General features: G+C 38.3%; 2 protein-coding genes across 7 annotated transcripts in view; one reads left to right on the forward strand and one right to left on the reverse strand.

Moving 5' to 3' along the window:
- The window catches only part of crb1 (crumbs cell polarity complex component 1), a 28,593-nt gene extending 26,506 nt beyond the window's left edge, over nt 1-2,087 (forward strand). For 3 of the 5 annotated variants that reach the window (XM_028028277.1, XM_028028280.1, XM_028028283.1), the window contains one exon: nt 568-1,050. In XM_028028277.1, the coding sequence (XP_027884078.1) occupies nt 568-807 (240 nt within the window). In that variant the 3' untranslated portion in view covers nt 808-1,050. Of the gene's footprint in view, nt 1-567 lie in introns of all 5 variants that reach the window. The other 2 variants (XM_028028278.1, XM_028028279.1) reach the window with 2 other exon arrangements.
- A 303-nt stretch (nt 2,088-2,390) lies between these two features.
- Nucleotides 2,391-25,436, reverse strand: part of dennd1b (DENN/MADD domain containing 1B) — a 141,296-nt gene continuing 118,250 nt past the window's right edge. For both annotated transcript variants that reach the window (XM_028027618.1, XM_028027619.1), the window contains 4 exons: nt 23,183-23,272; nt 10,352-10,437; nt 9,365-9,587; nt 2,391-8,390 (listed from right to left, as the gene is read on the reverse strand). In XM_028027618.1, the coding sequence (XP_027883419.1) occupies nt 7,530-8,390; nt 9,365-9,587; nt 10,352-10,437; nt 23,183-23,272 (1,260 nt within the window). In that variant the 3' untranslated portion in view covers nt 2,391-7,529. The remainder of the gene's footprint in view (nt 8,391-9,364; nt 9,588-10,351; nt 10,438-23,182; nt 23,273-25,436) is intronic.

A 25,436-nucleotide genomic window follows, 5' to 3' on the forward strand; every position in this document is an offset into this window, starting at 1 on the left:
TGACATCCTGAAGGAGTGTCTGAAAAAGTAGGAATTCTTAAAGAAACAGAGGCCCAATTTCAAGGTGTTAAATTGCAATGTCAAATTTCTTTGACTTTGCAAAGGGTCAAAGACATTTGATATATGCAGTATTTTGAAAGTATCATAGTTACTTGATTGTGTTATAAAATGGCTCTATGTGCCTGGAAAATACATAACACTGCTACTTTAAAAAGTATTTTTTGTTCATTTTGCTGCATAAGTGGGCATGACTCAAAGAGCTATTATGTTTCAGAAAAGGTTATTTTTTTTACTACTTATCTGGTATGAAAATGAATCAAAGGCCAATTGTGATTTATTTACTTCATACATTTAGTTTTTTCAGGTTCTCTGGTTCCACAATAAGATGATATGTACCTTTTTTTTCAGACAAATCAGTCCTCGCTTTTATTCGCGCTTTAAAGGGCTTTGGTGTTTGTTTGTGGGAGCTATTTTGGGGACAATGGATCGTGGTGCCAGTTCTGATAGGACGGGATCATCAGGCAGCATCTTGGCTGTATGTGTGTGTGTGTTTGTGATCCCTCACAGACGGCGCGTGCTCCACACAGCTCGCGGGTGGCTGCAGTGCTGGCACCATGTCTGGTCTGCTTGGCGATAGCGGCGATGCTGGGGCTGGCGCTCGTTGCAGCCAAGCTGCATGAGAGGCGGCAGACGGAGGGAGGTTTCAGGCCGCGGTGGCTCCAGGCTCCTGGTGGTCGCAACCCACCTGCTGAGCTGGGAAACACATCCATCAGCACACTGGCAGAGCGCGTGGAGCGCCTGGTGTAGTGTGAAGGAGTCAGGGGAGGAAAAAGTGTGAGGGGAGAAAAAAATGAGGGTAAAAGCATCCAAAAAAATATGAGTTATTTAAATAAATCACATGCGACTCCTCTGATTATGTCCTTCTAGCTGACCTCTGAGGGTTTGACCTCCAACCTCTTGCTGTCCATCAGTCTGGCATCTGTCCTCCTGCTTCTGGTGCTGATCCTGACCTCCGTTGGGTTGGTGGCCGCTCTAAATCGGCGCGCCACCCACGGCACGTACAGCCCCAGCCGGCAGGAGAAAGACGGATCCCGGGTGGAGATGTGGAGCATCACGCAGCCGCCGCCGATGGAGAGACTCATATGAGATCCAGGTGTTTGAGTTGGAGACGAACCTGAGAGAAGCAGATGGATGAGAACATATTCAGAGCCTGCAGGCTGAATGGAAACATTTTACACTGCTGCTGCTTTCATTGAGTGAAACATTTCATGCAAATAATTGAGTCCAAGCTCCTGTGTGCTGCAGGTCAGCGTTAGGCTGCAGGTCAATCTGAATGTATTTCTGTTTAATGTGTATATTTAAGTTTAGAAAATGTTCCTACTTTGTTCTTGGAAATGTTAAGGATTCATGATTTCTTTTCTTCATTTTGTCAGGTTAGAATCAAACTTCAACATATTTTACTGGTATTTAATGCAATAAATTGGTTGCACTTTTTTTTAAAAGGGTGCCAGAGTAAAAGGGGCACAATACATATGCAGCATACATTTATTTTCTTTTTAGAGGTATAACAACAATGAGAAACAGCTTTTGTTCTGATTAGAGATGTTAAACTGGTTTTATATTGAACACCTGTATGAGATAAAGGTATGAGAATACATGCATTAAATAAATACACTTTAATCTCAATGTATTTTATTAGGATTTCTTGTCAATCATATTTAGGAGGATCAGAAAATAGAACTGATTTAGACTTATGCCACACTTCTTAGGAATTTATTTGTAATTTTAAGACCTTTGAATAATTTTTTTCCTCTTTTTCACGTTTGTGTGCTACTTTGTAAAGATCTAAGCCACTAAAATACACATGAGAAATGTGTGAGTAATGACTAAAATGATCGTGTGATACTTAGTCATTTAGTGTTGCAGCTTTTATTTTTTTAGGGAACAATTTTCTTTAAAGAACTGATTCAAAATGTAAAAATCTCAATTTTTTTTCTACAGTGTACATACCTATAAATGTTTTAAAAATTGTTTTTTTTACTTTCTATTTCTTAACTTCTGTAACGTGTCAGAATGTTTATTGATTTATTGTCTGTCAAGTGTTAAGATAATAAAAAATAAATTTTTGTGGTCAAAACTGCAACAAATCATTACATGATTAAGGTGGATGATTATTTAAAAAAAAATGCATTGAACAAATAAACCATAGCAATTTAAATGTTTTCAAAAATGAATTTTAATATATTTACTCATGCAAAAACTACATTTTAACTTATTTTTGCTCAACCCCCTCCATTAAATATTAAAGTCAAAATTTATTTTGCACAATTTCATTTAAAATCCAAATAAAGACACAAAGAATGTTAAAAAAAATCAGTCTGAACACGGCAGAGCATGAAACATTATTTATTTCCCGTTCACAGTGTGTACATTGTGTGCTGTTGTACCAGGTTACTCATCAGTAGCACATTAGATTGACCTCAGCTGTGAGACAGCCACGATGAGCACATGCAAAAGATCACATCAAAAAAATAGAAAAAAAGATTACAAAAAATAATTAAGAGAAAAAAAATAAAACAAACCAAAAACATCATACCAAAGAGTTAGTCCTGATGAAGAGGCCAGTCTGAAGAAAGCTGCTGACTGTAACATTCAGCGTGACGGTCACTACACTGACACTGGCTTCAAATACAGACAGGAAAATGACGTTAATGTTTGCTAACATTGTCCGTTATTCAGTGAAAGCTGCTACATCAGACATCCCCTCCCTTGCACTCCAAATCTGTAATTATAAAGCAAAAACTATATAATTACTGTGAGCATTACACAGTGTCATCCTAACCCTGAAATGCAAAATCCGTCTCTGTTTCAGGAGCTAAGTCACTAAAGCTTTTTAAGTGGGCCTGTCCTCCCACAGCGCCCTAATCTGACGCAAACCAGAACAAGAAAACAGCAGAAATCTGTTTCCCGACAGGAAAAATGTGCAGCGGATGACGTCTAATTTAATGTGAAGCACAGAGAGAATTACAGGGATTTTATGGAGGCTTTAAATACTGAAAGAATATGAGTACCAACAGGACAGATACACAACAGAGTGTACAGTACCAACATGCAGGTTACACACAGTGAGCACTGCATCACGTACAAACAACCATCAGCCTTTGTCTCTTCTGCTCAGAAGTCATCACATCCTTCTGCACCGTTATAACAGCTACATGGGACATTTCTTAATGTTCTCTTCGTTTTCCAAAAATAAAATCTCCAACATTCAAAGCTCAGGTGTCATCTCTTTACAATATTCAACACCAATCATAAACATATATTTCATATATATATATATATATATATATATTTAATCCATGTAAAATATATTCAAGCCAGAAAAAATACACATCTATTCAGTTGAAAATATTTTTTTTTTATCCATATGAAATCAACTAGAGAAACTCCTCTGAAAATTATATATATTTTTTTTAATTCCAATTCAAAGGAAGATGTTAAAGTGAAATAAAAAATGCACACAAACTATACAAGCAATTAACCTATGAGTACAATCAGAAAAAGTATTCAGTTTGCAGTTATTTTTTTATTTTAAATATGAGCAGGAAGATTTCCAAAGAGAAAAAACTAAAACTCACCACAGCCGTGAGAACAAGACACCAGAGTTCATTTTGTGGGATTTCCTGTTGATTAAAACCCAACATACTCTGTTCCTACCACAATAAAGTTGGTCTAGAAATTAGTACCATGTTGTGATTACACAGAGGGGTACTTTCTGCATAAGGCACACAACACACTACATCCGTAAAGGTCAACCCACACACGTTAAAAGTTATTTTTTCAGAGGGATGTCTTTGTAAGAGATGGGGTCCTGATCTCAGCATTTGCAGTAATCTGTATCCGACGCAATTCCTGATACCACAGCGCCACATCTAGCAAACCATGCAGCTGATTTGTAAAAATCAACACCTATTTTCATGTGCACAGTTTGCAAAACAGTTTTAATCTTGAAAACGAAGCGCCTTTTAGTCTTTGCAATGACGTTCAGAGTTAAATAGAGACTGTATTGGCTGCTGCTTGTTCCAGTCCGCGTTATGTGTGCTGCACACAGACTTCTGTCAATGTTAAGGAGAACAGCAGAAACACTAGACATTAAAATGAATGTTGTTTAAGGGAAACTCTAAGTTTGTAATTCAAGAAAACAATTGTCTTTAAATTTTGTCAACACCACCAAATATGTAACCAGAAAACATGCACGCGTTAACCTAGCATGTCTAAGTTCTTCGCATGAAAAAGTTGAGTATGAGCAAGATGTGATTTTATTGAAGAGTGCAGCTGTAACTTTAGAAACTCAAATAGGGTTGAAATATGTTTCACATAGTCAAGTCGAATCAAAACAAAGAATAAACTAGCTAACAGTAGCCCAGCACTTCAGCAAACTGTTATGCATTAAAAAAAGTCATCAGCAGGAATAAAATGTGAGCTGCATTTAGCAAGTTCCGTCAGAAATTACTTCAGAATCAGTTTAGAGGACTGGTTAAACAAAGGTTAAACATGCTAGTGTGGTGGCATTGGCCTACCACACTAGCAAACTGCTTGACATGAAGAGCTCATTACCAAGAGCAAGATGAGATTTTCCTGAAGTCTAACTGTATTAAGACTAACGACTAGGACAAAATATCTGTCAAATTATTAACAAATAATAATATAAAAGAAAGAGTAAACATCTTAGCATTAGCCGAGCACTTCAGGACTTCAGATGACCGTCTCATCAGCAGGAGCAAGACTCAAGATCTTATCAACAAAATCCAGTTAGGATCGGATAGCTGTCAAATGTATAAATAAATTACTATACTAGAGTAAACATGCTAGTGTTAGCCTAGCATCTCAGCAAACTGGACCAAACAATGGCTATCATCAGCAGGAGTAAAACATGAGTTCATTGCAGATGCTTAAAAACTGATTGGATAAAAATAGCTGTTGCTGTCTGGCACATCATTGACGCGTGAGTTATGTTGGACACAGTCACAAAACAAATGCAGACCGAATCGGCATCTTTAAGCTTGTGTGTGTTATTATTTCAAGACTTATTGGGCTCAGACTCTGTGGCAGCAAATGCCTTAATCTTAAGTTACTGATTACTATCAAGGACAAAAATAATTCCTCACTGGGACATTCCTAGCTACCCGAGCGGTGAAGAAAACTGGCCTCTTAAGATTTCTAAATATTTGCATAGTACACAAGTTTGTTAAAGTGTTTACAGTGAGCGAAGCCAGTGCAGAAATTGTTCTGGACTTTGTATTTTTCTTTGTCTTTAACCATTCTTGGAATTACCATGACTGATTCTTTTTAGCTTTTTAGAAGCATGCCAAAGACTTTATGGTCAAATCGTTAACGCAGAGCAGCACTCGAGAAGTGGAGAAACAGCCGCTATTAAACTGCCACACCGACTGGCGTCTGGCATAAATCATAAGAACAACGGACCATAAATGTAGTAATCCCAACCCAAGCAAGTGAAAGAGTTTTCTCTTCCTCTGGGTTTGTGGTGACGCAGAGAACAACACAAAGCCGGGATCCCTGGATGCTGATGCTTCTCTCCACAGGAGAAACGCTTATAAAAATACTTTAGACCCTGAACACATTACATCCACGCAGCGACTCAAAGACCTGCAGTATATTGCTTCATTACACTACAATCGTCCTCCACTTTAGTACAGTGCAGAGGGTTTCCTAGTCAGACAAAAGTTGCATTTCCTATTAAAACACAAAGAAAGGAAAAGAGACAAAAAAGGAGAAACATAAGCATGATATCTGTCAACAAATCCTACAAAGATTCCACACAGTTAAAATTAATCTTTCAAAAACTTCAACACGACATATTCCTGCTATTCATGACCCATTTTGTGGTTGATATCTTCAGAACGTAAACAGCCTTAAGGCAAAGTGCCACACAGAGGTTAGGGAAAAAGCACAGAGAGGTGAAATAACGGGAACGGAGCTTGTTTTGGACCGTTTGTGGGATTGGATTCATCAACATCCTTCAAAGTTCGCCAACAACTGTTCTCAATTTAAGCCGGCATTGAGAAACATGCTAAGAGTAGCAAAAGGCCGATGGAAACAGAAACATAAAGAAAAAGAAATGAAGTAAAAACTCTGGCTTTTCTCAGTCATTCGACTGTTTGCTTCATCAGGTATTTAGTCTCAACAGATAGGAGTAAAATTAACACAAAAATAACGCAAAACTCTTCAAGAACATCTACTTCTCTATGAATGTGAACTGCTGTATTTAGGGTTCTGATGAGAAAGTACCTGCAGTGATTTCTAAAGTTTAAGACATCAGTATCAAAACAAATCACATGTCCGCTTAAGGCATACTGATCAAAATCATGAATCCAACAGAGTTTAATTAGTTTCAAAGGCCTGCATGGACATTGTGCATCTTGCTGGTTTTGCAGTTTAGTACCAGGTAGTAATGGGTGATTATCATAAATTAATCCATGAGTGCAAAATTGTAGTATGAAATGTTCAGAACACTTCTGAACATTTCATACTACATGAAATGTTCATTTAGTATCAACACAACATTAAAGAAACATGATGTTGTGCTTAGGGGAAATTGGCCCTTTAAAATCCTTACAAGGTACTGACATTAAATAAATGAAGCTAAAGTGCTCAGTAGAGATGCACCGATCGACTGGCTGGACGTTGAAATCAGCCAATTTTCCAGGTCAAAGTCTCAAAAATAAGATTTTCTATTCATTAATTGCAACAAAATGTAAGAACGTCCACCAAAATGGTTCTATAAACATCGACCGATAATCATGCACATTTAGTTTATTAAAATCAGATAATGTTTAGTAATATTTGCTTTGAAGCATAAAGTACAATAAATCTTATTTAATAACAATACCTCTATAAAATAACCTGCAGCATGTTTATTTCTCTTTTATGTGTTATGGTCCTCAGAATAAATTGTTTCGGCAGTTCCAGTCCAGTTCAGACCTGGAGGAGGATCAGAAATCGGTATCGGCCTGGAAATGGTGATCAGTGCATCTCTAGTGTTCAGATATTTGCAGACAGATGAAAAAAACTGAACTGAAAGCGAAGCAGAAATCTCCACCTATTCTCATGCATCTTATTTATTTTACAGAATAAGTTTAACATTAATATCTCATAAATGTATGTACGTTTAAATTTATTTCACCTTTTGACAGTATGTATTCCTGATTTGAATCATAATTGAATGCTTTTTATAATTTTACTCACTCTTCACCATGTTTTTGAACATTTTTTCGGTATTCTTGATGTAAACTAATTTATTTGACCAAGTTTTTCTTCCACTAGATGGAGGACAGGTGGAGAACTCTGCAGTGCTTCCTTCCAGCGCAACCAGCTCTTTGCTCTGAGGCTTTTTGTTTGTTTTGGCCCTTATTAACTTTGTTCATAATGTTCCCTTATCATGGAGGGTTCAGCTGATCAGCTGTAATAGAGTACAGGAACCTGAGTCAGTTTTCCTTTTCCTGTGATCTTTAGGACTTCTCTGTGGCTTTTCCTTGGTGGCTGTTGCTGCAGTGGACTTGAGAGAGGTGCAGGCTGCTGTGAAGCGATGAGCTGAGGCAACACATGGATTCTATCTCCTCCAGCAGGCCCGGATCCGGCCCACCAGCCGTCTCCGAGCCTTCACACTGACCCAGACACAGCCCAAATCCCAACAGCTTGTCTTTGGGAGCCTCTTTCTCCTCCTTCCTCTCCTCCTCCTCCTTCTTCCAGGGGACCTGGACCTGGCTGCTCTTCATTGGGCTCGCCTGGCTCTCGTGGTTTCCTCCTCGCTGCCTCCGAATCGACCGCTCGTGGTAGTTTTTCACCATCTCTTTGGACATGACCTTTCTCCTCAGGATACCGGTGGACCCGGTTTGGTTCTGGGTTTGGGAGGGCTCGGAGTTGCCCTGAGGGTCTGAGATGGTGCGACTCCGGCTGGTCAGTTCTGGAGAAGAGTCTGGCTGAGATGCAGGTGGGGATAGGGGTGTAACTTTATGGGGCAGCAGGGGGGAATAGGACAACCGGTGGTCTCCTGGAGGTCGACCCGAAGGCATGAGGAGGTGGGAATCAGGACGGGACTTAGAGGAGAAGAGGGGAGGAGGATCCGACTTGGTGCCATTGGCATCATTGGAAGGAGGTGAAGCTGAGCAGCGGGTCACTGCAGAGAAGGCTGCGAGGTTTTTGGACCTCTTCAGGCTGCTCTTGTTGGGCTGCCTGCGTGGGGACGGAGGAAGGTGTTTTCCATGGACGGCGCTGTCATCTTGGCCCATGTTCCATCCGCCGTGATCGGCGCCACCATCAAAGCTGCTGTCGTCTGCAGCTGTGGAGTCGCTGCAGGGTGAAGGCTTTGACTGGAGAAGGTAAAAGAAGGAAACAAAAGCAGAAATTACAAAAAAGAAAATACATCTGCACTCTTAAGAATCTGTAAGTTGTGTTTTATACCAGTCATTATGTTTTGTTAGACATAAAAATGTAAACATAAAAACATAAAAATGTAAACTTAGGCAAATAAGTTTCATTTCTGGATTTTTACACACAACCATTTTAACAAAACATTTTATCCTCTGCAGGCTCAACTTCTCTCCTCATGTCCGTACAAAATAATTGCATTCCTTCACAATAAAATAGCAAATACACCCTCGTCTATTTTCTATACAGTCATCTTGTTGACAAATGTCATTTTAAAATTCTACCTATGTACACCTTTAAAGCCTCAATGAAAACATGTTTATGCATTCTTCACTCTTTGGTGCAAAAAATGGTTTAAAATCTATCTACTAAAATTTGTTAGTAAAATTTGTTTATATAATATTCTCCAATGATATTATATTATATTCATATATTTCCTGTGAAGATGGAAAAAGACACGTGAAAATGTGTCTTTTTTAACCCTCCAGGTAAACAAAACCATCAAATGGCGATATTACCTTGTGAAAAAAACTCAGAAATAGTCACAACAGTTTGGATATATTCCTTCTTTCTTGCAGAAAGTTTCCTTCATTTTTATGTTTTAGAGGAGGGATGGAAAGTCGATGTTTATTTGTTTTGCTCTGTCATTTTGCAAATACGTTTTTTGGTGCATTTAACAAAAAAAAAATGTTATAAAACTTTAGATAAGTCACAACCAAGATATTGACATACATGGAAAACCCTTATATTGTAGCAGAAAAACTTTAAGTATTCAAGAACTGACTAAAAAATACAAAATTGAGCAGGAATGCAAAAGTAAAAATTTCCCCCCATGTCCTCTATGGGGCTCCATACGTTCTGGTCTTTGTTTTGCATCGTTATTCTATCACAGATTAACTTCATCTGTACGGCATACCTGGACCTTGAAGTCCAAGTCATCCAGGGACCTAAAGAAGTCCAAGCTCTTGGCAGCACTGAGTTTTCCTTGGTCCATTGTGGTGGTGGTCAGAGAATCCAGGATTTCCTCCAGCAGGTTCATCTGGCTGGAAGGTGACGGGTCGATGTCTGGATAGAAGGAGTCTGAATCGTCGCTGTCTTCTGTGTACGAACGGACCTCGCCGCTGTCTTCAGAGGAGATCCTGGTTTAAAAAACCAAATAAAACCACTTAGCACAATTATATTTAACGTAATGTATTAAAAAGAAGAGATGTGACTGAGGCAAGGTTCTTGCGCAGTAAATTTGATAAATTAAGAGTTTCCATTCCAGTATAACCACAAAAGGTCAGGATAAATGTTAGCTGTGCAGAATAACAGAAATTTTTCAGTCTTTAAATGTCATATGAAGAAAAACCCCAAAGCAAAACTGAAACATCAGGTGTCCATAACAGGCTTACACATGTTTGAGCTTTTATAAAAGTGAGGCTTTTCTGTCAGTAACTGAGAAACAAAATATGTGGTAGATGAGAAAATGCTAAAATTAGCATCTCAGTGGGAGTTGTGTAAATAAATATTATAAAAATAAATTAATAATTTAACTTTCTATAGTCAGGGTGTTGGTCCACTCTGTTTATTTACAACCAAAACCAGTGCTGAAAACTTTAAAAACTGGCTTGACCAAAGCCCGATAGTGAGCACTTTTTGAACTGATTTGCTGAAATAAATTAATTTTTAGATCAAATGTACTGAAATGCACCTGTAGCTGTAGCAACCCTGCAGCGGTGTCCATCAAATGATGCTGTAAGTAAATGGGTCCACTGGAGGGCAGTATTATCATTAGCAACAGAAACATATGACTTTCTGTCTGGACCAAAAGAAGTCAACTTCTCAATCAGCCAAAGTTGAATAATCTAGCATCTTTGTTTATACAGAAAAGAAAAATAAAGCATCGCCTTCAGCTACTTACTTGCTCGCATTGTCCAACTCATCATCGTCGAGCCCATAGCCAAGATCTCGAGGGCCCACGCTCATGGGAGACTTGTTTAAGTTGTGCTGTTAATGAGAATAACAAAGCAAGGGGAAGCGGTTACACACTCGGAATAATATGATCACAACAAAAGTGGACCCGGGAGGGGGAAAGGGAGGTCTCAGTTACACTATAATAATAATAACCAGGGTTCTGCAGAGATGGAGGGATTCATAAGACTACAGAAAAAAAGTGCGTGTCAGGTGAGTCCCCATAAGAGAGAACAAGTATCTGTTTTTAATGAGTCCAGACCCTGAGGGTTGAGACTAAATTTGTCAAATTTGGATCTGCAGGGGAAAAGAAAACCCTTCAAGATCCCCTGCAGTAATTTGCCGAGCTCAGCATTATGTATAAGCTAAAAGGCACTTGAGCGCTGCAACACGGGTGACTACATTGATCATTTGCATTATGGCACCGGCACATGTGATTGTATTTGTCACAACAGAGAGCTGAGTGATCAGTGTGGAGCGTAGTTGTCTGCCGTGTTGGGTTTAATAAGCCACCTGTGTACCGTGTTTAATGGGTGGGTTAAGGAAGAGACAGAAGCTTTACAGAGCAGGGCAGGACTGCCCCCCATGGGAGCCCAAATCTGCCCCAGGCCACTTATTAACATGCCTTCCACTACGACGCACATGTTCCTCTCACTATGTGTTCATGTTCACTGATGTTAACACTATCTCTCATCTTCTAATTTACACTCTTTGGTGTTTGCTGCTCACCTTCTGTGTCTGTTTTCTTTTGCTCTAACTGTCCCCCAGTCTGCATTTCCTCCAGAAACAATCAGGAGTTCCAGCTAGCATCTTTTTAAAGCTGACAGACTTTTCTGTAAAATCAAACTGGATTTAAGTGTAGTTTGTTAATAGAACAAAACGCCATGGTCTGTTTTTCTACTTCTTAAACTGTTCCTGGTAAAAATCTTTATCAAGACTAAATCTTGATAAAGATTTAGTCTGGTAAATCATGCGTTTGGTTTACCTGTGGTAAATCAAACACATGATAAATTAAAACAAACTCAATAATTTCCATTTGCATGATTTATTGTTCTTCTCTTTTCTCTATTTCTACCAAAAAAACTGGATGACAAATGTCTTCAGTCTGGTGCTTTGATCTCTACTAGATTTTTTTTTTAAAAGAACAATTTAGTTTACAGAGACTTCATAATTAATTTTATTCATTGTTTGTTATTTTGTTAAATTATTTTGGATATTTAAAATGTCTTCCGGTTCCAGTGGGAAATGTTCATTAGACTTTAAAGTGTACTGATCTCTGAGATTGTGTTCCTGCCTTATTATGCCATTGTTACCATTATTTTACTTGAAAATGGTCTGTAGTATTATAGTTTATTGCAATAACTTCTGAGACAATTTATCATTCAGGAAAATTTGTTATCACAGGCCTAATCCAGATAAAATCTGACCTCCACTTTGCCTCTGGTGACATCCTGTCAGGCAACGCAAGAGTTCTTTTGGATCCATTTGTAATGTTTAATTTTTTCTCTTTATTTGCATTTGTAATTCAAATTCTATCTTCAAAGGTGTTTAATAACAACTCTAAGATCCTTGGTGATAATTTAGAGCCATATTTTTCTGATACATTATGGTCAAAACTGATCACCGGATAGCCAGACTTACATTTGTGCCACTGTGCTTGCACTTGTTCTGGTGCATATAAAATATATATATTATTCATATCAACATTAGAAATCCAAGATGTAGCATGAACCAAACTTTAACTCTTCAATTTTCAATTTCAGACTCTTTGTCCACTTCAGCTGGATTATATGATTTAGACTAAATGAACTCTATTTAGCTGCTTTGTCAAAAACTAAGTTGGTTACTCAAATTAGCCATTTCTTTTCCTGATTTTCCTCCTTAGATGTCAAAAAAGGAAATTCAAAAGACTAAAGTTTCCCCCAGATTTACCAACCATAAAGTGTCAAAGTCAACTGCAAATCCTCCTACATCTTCAATGATGCCAGCTGATCGGCTTGTTTCTTCTGCCCCTTGTGATGTCATCAACCCAAATTCACAAAAAGTACAATTAGCAACTCATTTCTTGTTTTAAAAACGTAATTTTATATAATCTCGCTGCCGAAAGTCACACTTCAGTACCTACATGTGGTTTTATTGTCAGTGCATTTTGTTAATAAGGATTATACACACCACTGGTTTGATATCTTTAAGAGCGCTTAGCTCCACCTCCATGTTTGTTTCATGCACTTTTACTCAGGAAGTGTTAAATACACAATAATGAAACTCCTCAGACAGAAAATGACTCCAGTAAAGAAAAGAAGTCAGAGTTGACTGAAAATGTGACCAGTGAAGAGGGCGATGAATGGAAAGTGGAGAGAAGGAAATGTAGGAAGGTGAGGGAAGAACTTTGTATGAATTGATGGGAAAGGCGTGTGTATGGATGAATGCAGGGGTGTACGTGCATGTGTGTGTGTGTGTGTAGAGGCGAGTTTCAGGGGGAGAGTAACTGCGAATCAAGCTGGTCCTGATTAGTGGCACCAGTGCCAGCCAGACAGGCGGAATGTAACGTGTGGCTGCGCTGCCCTCATTTAGGGCCCGTGTTCGGCCATGAGAGACGCGCACGCTAACACGCACACTCCATCACATCCGCACCCCATTACCAAAAAAACACAAAGAGTTAAAGTGCCACTTTCTCCATAAAAGTCAGTGAAGGAGATGTGTGCAGTAGCCACTTAAGCCTCTCAGCCATCAGGCTAAACATGAACACATGTGGCGGCACCGCTGATTGGCCGAGCTGCTCCCCTGCCATGGTAGCTTGGAGCTATAATGAAAGAGATTTCAGAGGGGCTCAGGCCTGGGATCCCTAAACAGCCTTTAATGGGTTCCTGTGTCAGGGCCGTAAATCTGGGGCCCGGGCCGACACGCCAGCCAGCCGTGGCAGGCCGGCGGAGCGGAGATGCACCTGTGAGACAGCGGGGACGAGTCCGCTTCAGACAGAAACATGACTGTTACATGTGTCGTATGATCGGAGTACAAACTGTTTGTTTCAACCAGGGCAGCCCCACTCCTCTCCCCTCCTCTGCATTTAGGTGTTTATTAAAGCAAGGTGAACCCAAACACCAGCAGACACAGGTCACGACGCCTGGCTCTCTGATCTCGGTTACAGCTCTGGTGCCGTCTGCCTGACAGGAAGTTCCACAGGGAGCCATAAACGGATGGGACCTCACTTCCCGGCTTTATCAATTTGTCATTCCCGCTCTTCATCATGACCCTGCAGTGCGACATTTAAGATTAAACTGCTGCAACAACAAAGCATTTTATGACTGAAGCGCCACCAGCTGGTTTAGATAATTTGCTTTCTTTAAAAAAAAAAAACATGGTGAATTCATGTTGGTAAAACCCACAAGGTAAAACACTCTGCCTCTCCAGGGCTGTAAGAGACCTCAGACAGAAGCTGATTCACAATAAGTCAACAACAACAATAACAATAACAAAAACATGCAGACATTCACAATAAGAGCTTCTCCCTCCGCTGAAGCCGTGACAGCTCTGTCACCATCCCACTTCTCCCCAGGCCTGACAGGGCAGTGGAGAGCACGAAATAGGAGAACAACAGATTATCATACTGCTCCTTCATTAGTTCCTCGCTGTCGGCTAATGGGAAGCTGAAAGGTGAAAATGAAAAAGCGATTCCCGCTCCATGCCTCACTGTCTCTCATTTTCTCCCTCCGTCACTCTGCTGCCACTGACAGATGTCACCGTTTCTGTCTGTCTGTCTGTCTGCCTGGCTCTTGGTTCCTTCCTCTGTGCCGCGTTGCCACAAGTAAAGACCGAACACAGTCAGAGCTCAGGCAGTGAAGGAGTCAGGGGGGAAGCAGGAGAAGCAAAAAAAAAAAAAAAACCCCAGACATGCTACAGTTATTTCAGTAACTTGATTCGGTTTTTCTGAATATGCAGAGAAGACTGATATGTTTAATATGGAAAAGATTGGAATGCCTGCTTCTTTATCAATGTCTAGAAGGTTAATTCTTTTCCTATTTGTATCTTGATTTAATTATTTTGACCTTCAACAGAAGCCTAAAAAAATACCAAAATATTACAAGTAGAGAAACAGTGTTTAAGCTTTTCTGAGGATATACCAGATTACCTGCTGACTGAGATTTTTTCCTATTGGTTATAAAATATTAAAGAGAAAAAAGCTGCAGAAAATACATTGACAGAGGTAGTTTTGAATCCAACAGCACATGAAAGAGGTGTGTGATTATCCCCATTAATCCATCAAAGTCTGGGTCCCCTAATCAAAATAAATATTTAGACAATTTATGACAGCTGCACATATCAGTCTTTTATGACTAGATCTGATTCACAATTAAATGAATCAGATCATTTAATTGAATCTAAAAATAATACTTTGCTCAAAAGAGGTTGCATGTCTCATTCCAAGAGAAAATGAGGAATGTAATACCTCACTTTATACCTCAATGTCTCGGATCTGTTACTAAAAGTACCAGTTGTCTACTTGTGTCTTTTTGTTTTAAGATGTAGGGATGTTAGTGGCCTTTATTCACAGGATTTATACAGGGAGACATGCAACATGGATGGTTTCATGCAAGACAGAAAACCTCTGTACTGCTATGCCACACGCTAAGCTAGGATGCCTTTAAACAGAAACTGATGGAAAAACTTAGTCTTGATGCTTTATAATAGAAATGTATTTCTTTGATCATTTGAAATAGAAATATCCTTTGTTGTTCCTTTGTGGGGAAACTCATTACCAGCAGAAAAGTGTAAGGCAAATGGATGCAGGTTCACACAAAGGGTGAAAATATAACATCAATCATGAAAATATGAGAGATTCTAAAGCAAGAGAAAATTTACAACAGAAGATAAAATACTGTATGGTATAATCCACACATAATGTTTTAGTATTTCACCTTCACAACACTGACTGATTGTCACAACACTGAGTATTGTCATCTCTGGCCTATAACTTGTATATCTTTATCAATGCTTGTGAGCAGACTACGCCTGATAATTGAAATAGTCGTTTACAAAAGAAAAAAAAAAAATCACATCAAAGAGGCATTTTTTATTCAACAGATGCCCTGACCAGACTCTTTTAGACCAATTTTCATGAGCCTTTGAGGTCGGATCTGCTGATTTTTAAGCAATTATGAATTTTCTATGGATTTAAACAGGTCAAAATGTTAAGGTAGCTTTGAATTCAACAAAAAATGATGTAATTAAAAGACAAGCCTCTGTAATTATCAAAACATGTTCCTAATATAAACTAATAAGGTTAAACTAAAACAAAGTACATTAGAGCACACACTGCTGGTTGATTTGTTTAAAAACTTTTTTAATGAATAGGAATAAAACATCAGATTGTTCACGATTCAAATCTGCTTATTACCAATCAGAGCTTATCTGTGAATTTTGATAAAAACAGTCGTGCTACAAGTCTACAATATAAATCTATATTGCATATATAAAGTTGTAATAAAATCACTTATCTACTCTTTAAATGTTCTTTTGCTAAAGTCATGCTATAAAATGCATCCAAGCTAATATATCTTTAGATCTAAATTGCTCTAAGTAGTCATGCATTAAATGTATTACAGTAGCTTGATCAGGAGAAAAACTTTTCCCTACACTCGACTTTTCTCTCTGTGCGACCGGCGATGTGAAGCAGCTACGCCTCTCTGCACCAGGGCCAAAAAAACGAGCTGGACTTATATTTTATATAGTATTTCTGAGTGGGCAGTGATCTCACAGCTTGGCAGTGCATGTTAAGGAAAGCTGATAAAATGCAAGCAAACGTTGGGGAGAACCAAAGAATTCGCATATGAACGGCCAACTATTTGTTTGCTTTAAAAGAACAAATAAAAAACGAAATAACAGGAGGAGAAATTCACAGTTCCTCTATCCAGCTGGCTGCAGCTGAAACGTTGCTTCCTTTCTGCCTTAAACAGGAGCAATAGAAGAAGAAGGATGAGAATGCAGTATGCTCATTTTGTCAGAGCAAACTAAACCCTTACAGTGAAATGACCATGTCTGTAAATCAGTGCAGCCCTTTATAACCACCAGTAGATGGCACTTTAGCTCCAGAGAGGAAGGCAGCAAGTCTCTGAGGAGGATATGAACAGAGCAAGAGGAGACAACAAATACATACAAATAACCATGAAAACACATGCTCAGCTATGGAGAGAGACACTGCACTTAAACTAACCTGTGATGCATTCAAATTTCTAGCATTAATACAAGAAATTATCATCATAACTGGGCTAAATATACTAAAAAATATCATTTTCACTTCGACAAACACAATCAAATATGCTCCATAATTTACAGCTCATTATTACGGCATGAATTATCCACCATCTATTCACTTTCTGCAAAAATCATCTCTTTGGTGTAGCCTGAACACAGTGAACTCTCAATGAGCAACATGTGTAGAAATCAATTTTTGAGCTCCAAGACAAATTTCAGCCCTAATTTACATTTCTTGAGAATCACACTCAACCACTGCAGGCGGTGAATACATGAGGCACAAAAACTCAGGCGAACAGTCAAACACGGAGCCGTCTTTAAAAATAAAAAACACCTGTGATTTCTTTTTCCTGTTTTACATCTGTGTTAGCCCCCCCGGTCTCCCCTGAACCCAGAGTTGCTCTCCAGGCTGGCATCCCTCCTGCCTCACCAGGTGAGCCTGGGGCTCAGACCGGCCACGCGCCTGCTGGCTGTCATTGTCCATAACACTGTCCCAACCTCTACCTCTCCTCTATGCTCTTAACAGCTGTCACTCTGCAGCTTCCAACCTGAGGCAAACTGCAAAATGCATGCCTGTTTGTGCACGCTGAGCACACAGGCACAATGTAGTCTTTGGATTAAAGGGCTCTGGTACAGACATACATTCTATTTGCATCACAAAAGCACATAAAACACACAAGCAAACATGCTGCATATAGTAAAATAAATATTAAACGCAATCTGGTGCTAAAGGAGCCAGAAGAAATACAAAAGAATTCAGGAGTCCAATTCAGTCCTGCTCTCGTCAAACGAAAGGATTCATGCCCACAACCTCCGTTGACACACTCACCGATCATTACAAATCACTCACACGGCCGGATGCAGCTGAAATTTAGACACATGTGACAGTGGCACTTCCACTTTGGCGCAGGAGTTAGCTGAGCAAATAGAATAGGAATTTCATAACTGATTATTTTTCCGTGATTAATTAAAAAGAGGCAGACAGAGATGTTGGCTTCAAATATGAACAACGCTAAAAATGCAAAAGGAATCTTTGCTTTATACAATAACGTGCAATGCCGCTAATTATTTGGCATGTTTTGATGACAAACTTTTCCTGAAGTCCCTTAGTCATTTAAAACTTGGATATAAAATGCCCTGTATATTTAAGTTTTTTTTTTTTTTTACATGTTATTTAATTAAATTTTAAATAATAGACCAACACAAAGGCAAATAAAACAAAAATATGATTTTTACAAATAAAAATCTAAAAAATGTGGCTTGCATTTTTGTATTCTGACTCAGTATTTTAATCTCAGTGTAAATACGCTGTTCTGTGAAAACTCAGAGGTTTGATGGAGAAAATTTATGAACTTCCTTGAGATTCATGAAGATCAAGGAACACAACAGACAGGTCAGAGGAAAAACTGTGTCAGACAAATTCACTAACCAGAGAACAGCAAGATGCCCATAGAGACTCTGGAGGAGCTGCAAAGACACACAGCTCAGGCTGGACAATCTGTCAACCCACAAATCTACAGAACCGAACCTACAGACAGCGAAACATGGCAGTGCAAACATCATGGTGTGGTCATTTTTAACTGTGATGAGACTACAAAACTGATCATCACATTAAATCTTCATCAACCCTGACTGGGCTTGAGATATTTTGTAAAGAAAGGGCAACATTTTCCGTCTCTAGATGTGTAACACTGGTAGAAACTTCACCACCAAGAGCTGAAGCTTCTACAAAGTACTGATGAGACTGAATATGTATGCAGAGAACATTTTTCAGAATTATTTGTAAAAATGTTCAAAAACCATTAATCCTTTTTCTCCAACTTCACAATTATGAGCAACATTGTGTTGGCCTATCAGATGAAACCTAAAAAAAAGTTAATCATTCAACTTTGTTAAAACATTTAAGTTAAGATGCATACCAAAGAACAATTTAAAAGTACATACTGCCTAGTATTTAATAAATAAATCAAAGCCAGATTAAAGCATTATTGTTAAATTTGGCAACAAAATGCTGTCATTGTAGTATTCGCAGATGGTATGGACAAAGATTTGACCCTAAAAATGGAGAGAAGAATAAAAGGTTGATCAAGCAAAAGGGAGCTTGCCGAGTGGGAGATGTTTGCAGGTAATTTCACTTAACCTTTATTTAACTGTGTTGGTCTCGTGAGATCAATTTCTCGAGGAAAGAACACCTGGTCAAGACGGTTGTAGGCAGAACGAACATCAGTATCAACAAAGTATAAGAGTCAGTCTCAAAGAGAGGAAAAACTATGGATAAAAGGTGAATAACAAAGAGTTGAAACAATTGCTGTTTCCACAAACAGAAATGTAAATATGCCGTGTAATAAACAGGTGAAAATAGAAAAGAGTGCTTTCAGAAAACAAAGACCTTGAGAGCATCTCTACCTAAATGATTTGGGTTTTGCTTCTGTTTCCAGACTCAGTGGAAAAATTAAAAAGATGAGCCAGAAAATAGGACAAATTTATACATTTTGCAACATTTTCTAAAGAAATTTTTGTGGAGTTTCCATCTTGTGACGGTTAATATAAACCGACAACCATAAATTATGAAGGTAGTCTTGGCTTCTGAATTTACAGTTTTTGTTTTCATTTATTATGTTTTACACACAAACCCTGATGAGCTTATAAGAGTTTTCATATAGACATGTTTAATTATTAATCCAACAAAATAAGAGAGGCGGGCCAGTAAGAAAAAACAGTAATGGTCAGAGTGTATGATTAACTAGAGAGTGATTGACTACATGTAAACAGACACACAAAAGCCACGCTGTGGGACACGCCGTCCTGCGTCCTGACCGTTCCTCCTCCCGCCGTCTCCAGGGACCTGTTACTGTGGCAATGAGCAGGCCTCAGTGGCATGAACATGGGTGTGAGTGTATATCCTGAGCCCGGTATGTGTGTGTGTGTTAACAGTCAATCTGTGTGTACGACGGGCCGTCTTTGTCTGAGGGGGAAAGGCGGGGGAGGAGGGTGTCCGAGGAGGCCTTTAGAAAATCCCTAATTGCCGTTCTTCTCCTCTCTCTCCCCCGGCCGTCACACCTTCCCCACACTAAGACTTTCCAGCTTCATCACACACACAGGAAACACAACGCTAATTAGACACAGCACAAGCTCTCCTAATCACACCACTACGCGGCTGCGACCGAAATGTCAGCATGTGCATGCAGGCATCCATTGTTTTTTTTGTTGTTGTTGCTACTTTTTTTTCCAGAGTCCACTTACAATTTATGTGTTTAAAAATAAGAGGTGGAAAATCCTCCAGAGGTGTAGATATGAGGTGGGAGATGACAAAAAGCTCCCTGAGGAAGTATTAACTTTTATATATGTTTTCACGGTTCAACTACAAATTTTTAAGTATTTTATTCGGATTTTAGGTGATGGAGAAATGCAAAGAAATTAATTATTGTGAATTTTTCAAAATATCTTGCAAATATGCATTTCCACATAGCCTGCAGATAATAACTTGAAATTTTATCCCAAATAAAAGGATTTTGTCCTAGTGTAAATTATTCTCTTTTAGTATCACTTTCAATTTTTGGAATAAATAAAAATCTGAAGTATGTGGTGTGCATTTGTATTGATCCCTTCTGATGCTTCATACCCCTAAAGTAAAATATTTTGTAAACAACTGCCATCAGGTGATTTGTAAATTGAGTTTACTTGCTTGTAAACAGATCAGAGATCTGTCAGATCTGTCGGTAAAATTAAAAGCAGGGATAGGTTATAAAACAATACCCCAAAGCTTTGAGCATTTTGCTCAAACCACGACTGAAAAACAAAAAGGATGTAGTAAAAATGCAAACCTACTAACAAACTCATGTTCACCGATAGCAAAAGGAGAGCATTGTTCAAAATAGTAGCCAAAATACATGACAATAAAATACATGCACAAACAGTGCAGGAAGGAGGAAAGGGTCAAAAGGACAACTATTAGTCATTCACTCCATTTTTATGGAGGACTGGAAGGAATGTTTAATTGCTACTGGACAGTGGCGGCTGGCCAGTAGGGGGCGCTTGGGCGCCGCCCCCTTTAAATTGTTTAGATAATAAATGATTTCTATTCTGAACTGCAAAATACTTAGAAATGTATTTATTCATACTGTGTGTCCAATAGACATGTTAGAATTTATTAAAATAGTAAATACATAATTCTAATTGCTCACATTGTGCACACTTCCTATGTGCAGGGCGCCGTCCTAATGAGTGTGTATGTAGGCGCATCAACTTTTGGCAAGCAGGTGATCTGAGGCTGACTTTTAATTGGTTGTTTAAGGTTTTCCACAGGGCGCAGCGCTCTGCGTCCCGGACACACCCATTTTGTTGTGTCATTACTGGTAGAGCGTCAGTACTGGCTAATTATTTTTAAAACATTGTGTGATTGGACAATCCCCGATTCGACTCATTAGCGCAGCTGCAGTTCGTTAGGTCGATTCACGGTTACGTTTGCATTAAGCAATGCATTTTACTGCTTTCCGTGTTTGCTATTTCAAAGTTCTGGCACGGAGGCAATGTGGACAACAACTGGGGTAAGAGACTTAAAACATCTTTCAGAAAAATGCAAACGGCACGAAAACAGCCGCAGCCACCTAGACAATGCAATGAAGCTAAGTTTTTGGGGGAAACTTAGCATAGCTGAAAGGTGCTTTTCAACTCTGAAAAGAATCAAGACTTTTCTGAGAAACTCAATGACTCAGGACAGGCTGAATGCATTGGCCATGTTGTCAATGGAGAAAAGACTAGTCACAGAGATGACTGACTTTAACAAGAATGTAATTGAGAAATTTGCAGGGCAGAAGGAAAGGAGGGCAAAATTCATGTTCAAATAGTGCTATTTTTTAAGATTTGTTTTGTTTGTTTTTCATTTGTTTGTTTGTGTGCGCCCCCCTCAGTTTTTTTAGCACCAGCCGCTACTGCTACTGGAGTTTGTCACAAACTAAGTAAGGAACATAGCAAACTTGTGGCAGAAGGTCTGGCCAGAGGAGAGACACATTGATATTTCTGAGTGACACGAATGGAGGAAAACTAACACTCTGAGCAGAAAGCATGATCCTGTGGTGATGTTTGTGATGAGACTTGAGAGTACGACAATTCTGAAAGAAAACTGGTTAGAGGCAGCATTCACCTTCCAGCAGGACAACAACACTAAACACAGAGCCAGGATGGAATGGTGTAGATCAGCGGCACATCTACAAAACGGTTTAGTTTATTACTTTAGGATATTGTGACATACTCATTACCTTAGATCAACATTTAGCTACTTTTATAAACTGTGGAGTACTTACTACTTTAGACCAATATTTAGCTTTATAGTTTAAATATTGGAGCAAGACCTAGAGAAACTCCTTCCTATTAGTTTACAAATGTAGAACAAACTTAGAAAGTACAATATACTTAACAACCCAGAGCAAGAGTCAAACATGGAGCACCAACATTTAGTTTAATCAGATCAAGAATCCAGAGAAACCCCTACTAGTTAATTAATTATGGACTACCTATTCTTATTAAACATGGGAAACCAATATGTAGTTTTATACATTAACCTTTTTGTCTTTCCTTTGGTTTGTATTTCATTCTAATTCATGTGAAGCACTTTGAATTGCCTTGTTGCTGAAAATTTGCTAGATTTCAAGAATGTTAGAGAGACATTCCCCCTAAACCTGCAACTGTAATTGCAGCACAAATTGGTTCTTTAAAGTATTCACTCAACAGAAATGCACGCTACTCTTTCAGATTTTATTTTTTAATTTTTATTCAAAAACATCCTTAAATCCTGTATTATTTGCTCTTTGCTTCACTGTTATTCACTATTTTGCACATAAAATGAATTTCAGTTTGTGGTTGTGACACAATTTGGAAAAGTTCAGTAGGTGTGAATACTTTCGCATAACACTGTGCATAATTAGAAACTCCCCTACCTTATGAAACTTATGTTCACTTTTAGAATTAGAAAAAATAAACTTCTTCATTAGTTTGTTATAATTAAACTAGAAAACATGTCATCTTTCCTGGTATATTTACTGATGATTTTGTGTTTTGCACATCAAGCGCCAGCTTTGCATACAACAAAGACAAGATTTTTGCAATCCATTTTTGGAGCACAAGCAAATTCTTCAGAGAAAATGCTGACCAGCAGATGAGTTGCTACGACTGTCCGTGCTGTTCAGAGAAAACCACTGAGTGTACAACAACGTTGAAAGGGAAGGAAAAATGCTTATGATTACATTTGGAACCCTGACAAACTGCTGTACTTCCAACAGAGAGCGTGAGGAGGGGGGAGAGGGGAGAAGTAGGATGGTGATAAAAAGAAAAAAAAGATCTGGAGCTACAAAAAAAGGAGAAAAAATCATATAAAGAAAGGAAAGTGGACAGAAAATAGTGCAAAAGTGGAAGGCTGAATTCATGTTGGTCAAGTGAAAACTGAGCTGTGGTGTGATCAGGCAGTGTAAATGTGCATAACTCATTTACTGATGTGCTTCTGTATCACTATATGTGTGGGTGAACGTTGTACCCGTCTCATCTTTTGCAGTCTCCTTGGAGACAGGCTCTTGGTGCTGGTGGGAGACCCTGGACGGACTGTCATCCCGTCTTCTTCGTCTTCCTGAGAGAGAGAGAGAGAGAGAGAGAGAAAGAGATGATGAATATAAATCTGAGACTTTCTGTCTAATGAGTGATCAGTGTGAGCACCGATGTGTGGATTTCTGAGCTGTATAAATGTGGCACATCATCCAGTAAAGTACATTTAATTCACAGGTTAAAAGATCAGTCTGCTTATAAATTTAATTTATAGCCTGAAAAAAATCATTGCATAACACATTTTAAAATAAATGAGCTGTGTTTGGCATGGACCAATATAAGCATGATAATCTTGAGGAAAAATATCATTTCACTGTATTTAAAACAAAATTATTTCTCCTTTTGCTACAAATATATTCAAATTTCTTAAGCTGTAGTTTAGAAACAGTGCTGCATTAGTAAAAGTTAAGGGTGGAGATACCTTAGTTCTGGATCTATGATTGTATTTTTTCCAACTGTAAATATGTCAAAATAGCTGAATTTGTTTTTCTTGAAAGCGTGAAAAAATCCCCCCAAAACCTTTAGAGACTTTCTTTCAGCCAGTCGACTGGCAGTGTGCAGCAACAATATTGGGAAGGAGCAGCACCGCGCTACTCTACTCATTCTGGTACTTTTCAGACATCTTTAACACATCCAAGTAAACCTGAGAATATTATTGCCTTTTTTGTGTTTTTGGAGAAGTAAATCATAAACGTTAATTGAAATGGTATCCATGGATTACAGGAGGATAGAACATTAAACTAAACTCATTCAGTAATGAACAATGTTACCTACTAAAACAGTTTTTTTTATTATGGAAAAATTTCAAACACATCTAATCTTCGATTTTAGATTAATGTGAGAAACTTAAATAGGACAAGTTCTATGTACTTCTTGCAGTGAAATATTGTATTGCTGAATTAATAATATAAAAATTATTAATTTTTCAGCAACAAGGCAATTCAAGGTGCTTTCCAAGATGAAAATATAAAACAACAAACAAGAAACATATTTTCATCACCAAAAATCCATCCATCCGTTCATTTTCTTACACCTTTATCCCATGGAGTTGGGAGGGGTGTTGGTGCCCATCTCCAGCTGACAACGGGCGAGAGGCGGGGTCACCTTTACAGGTCACCAGTGTCATCAAAAATCATCATCATAAGATATTGGAATAAAGACTAAGATTAATTTATGTTCCAGTTATTTCTAATCAAAGGCAACTCTAAGCAATGGGTTTTTATTCTTGATTTGAAGCAAGACAGGGTTTCAGCATTTTTGCAGTTCTCTGGAAGTCTATTCCAGATTAGTGAAGCACAATTAATCCAAAATGTTTGTGACTGCACTCCACGGAGTGCAGTGGAGACTCTGTGCAATCACAAATTAATTTCTCCTCTGAACAACATGAAAACATTTGTTAACATTTTAAACAAATGTTGGTCTTCTGTGACCAGCAACAGAAAAGTGCAACGAGTTGGGGAAAACATCTCTACCATATGAGACACCTCTGGTAACTGGTCATGTCAACTATGTACACAGTGAAAAAAAAAAAAAGCAACTACATGTCATACAAATTATTGAATTTTTCAAGACCTTTATACAAGTAAAAGATAACAAAATAGTACCCATTGATACCAGAAGCATACAGTATTTGAACACAACCAGAAAAGGTAACATCGAGATCTTAAAAAAAACTACAAAACCCACTCAAGGACTACAAACGTGCCCTTTTGGCGTTTAAAATGCATATGATAAAATTTTAGATGTTTTCACAAAAGCAAAAATTTCTAACCCAAAGAAGAAACTTAAATCTCAAACTTTGCAGAAAAAACTTGTTAATTTCCCATGTTATTTTTTATTTATTTCTGAGATTCATCTAAAAATGTATGTTTTTTCAAGCAAATTCTTGACTTTTCAAACTCAGAATTTTCCTTGTTTTGTTCTAGAAAATTTGAGGTTTTTGCCAGAATTTTTTTCCCTCTCTACATTGGCCCTGATACACCATCGTGCATAGTTCCTCATAATATTGTGATAAAATGATTAAAAAAAAAAAAGTCCACATCATCCAGCCTACTCTCAAGATATTTCTATGCTTATCTTAATATTTTAAACAAATTTTCTCAAAGATTAAAAGCATAGAATATTAATGATACACCTTGAACACATTCTTCATGCTCTCATATCCCTGGAGCTGATAGAAAAAAGTGCAG

This window comes from Xiphophorus couchianus, chromosome 9 (assembly GCF_001444195.1).
Source record: "Xiphophorus couchianus chromosome 9, X_couchianus-1.0, whole genome shotgun sequence".
Lineage (NCBI taxonomy): Eukaryota > Metazoa > Chordata > Actinopteri > Cyprinodontiformes > Poeciliidae > Xiphophorus > Xiphophorus couchianus.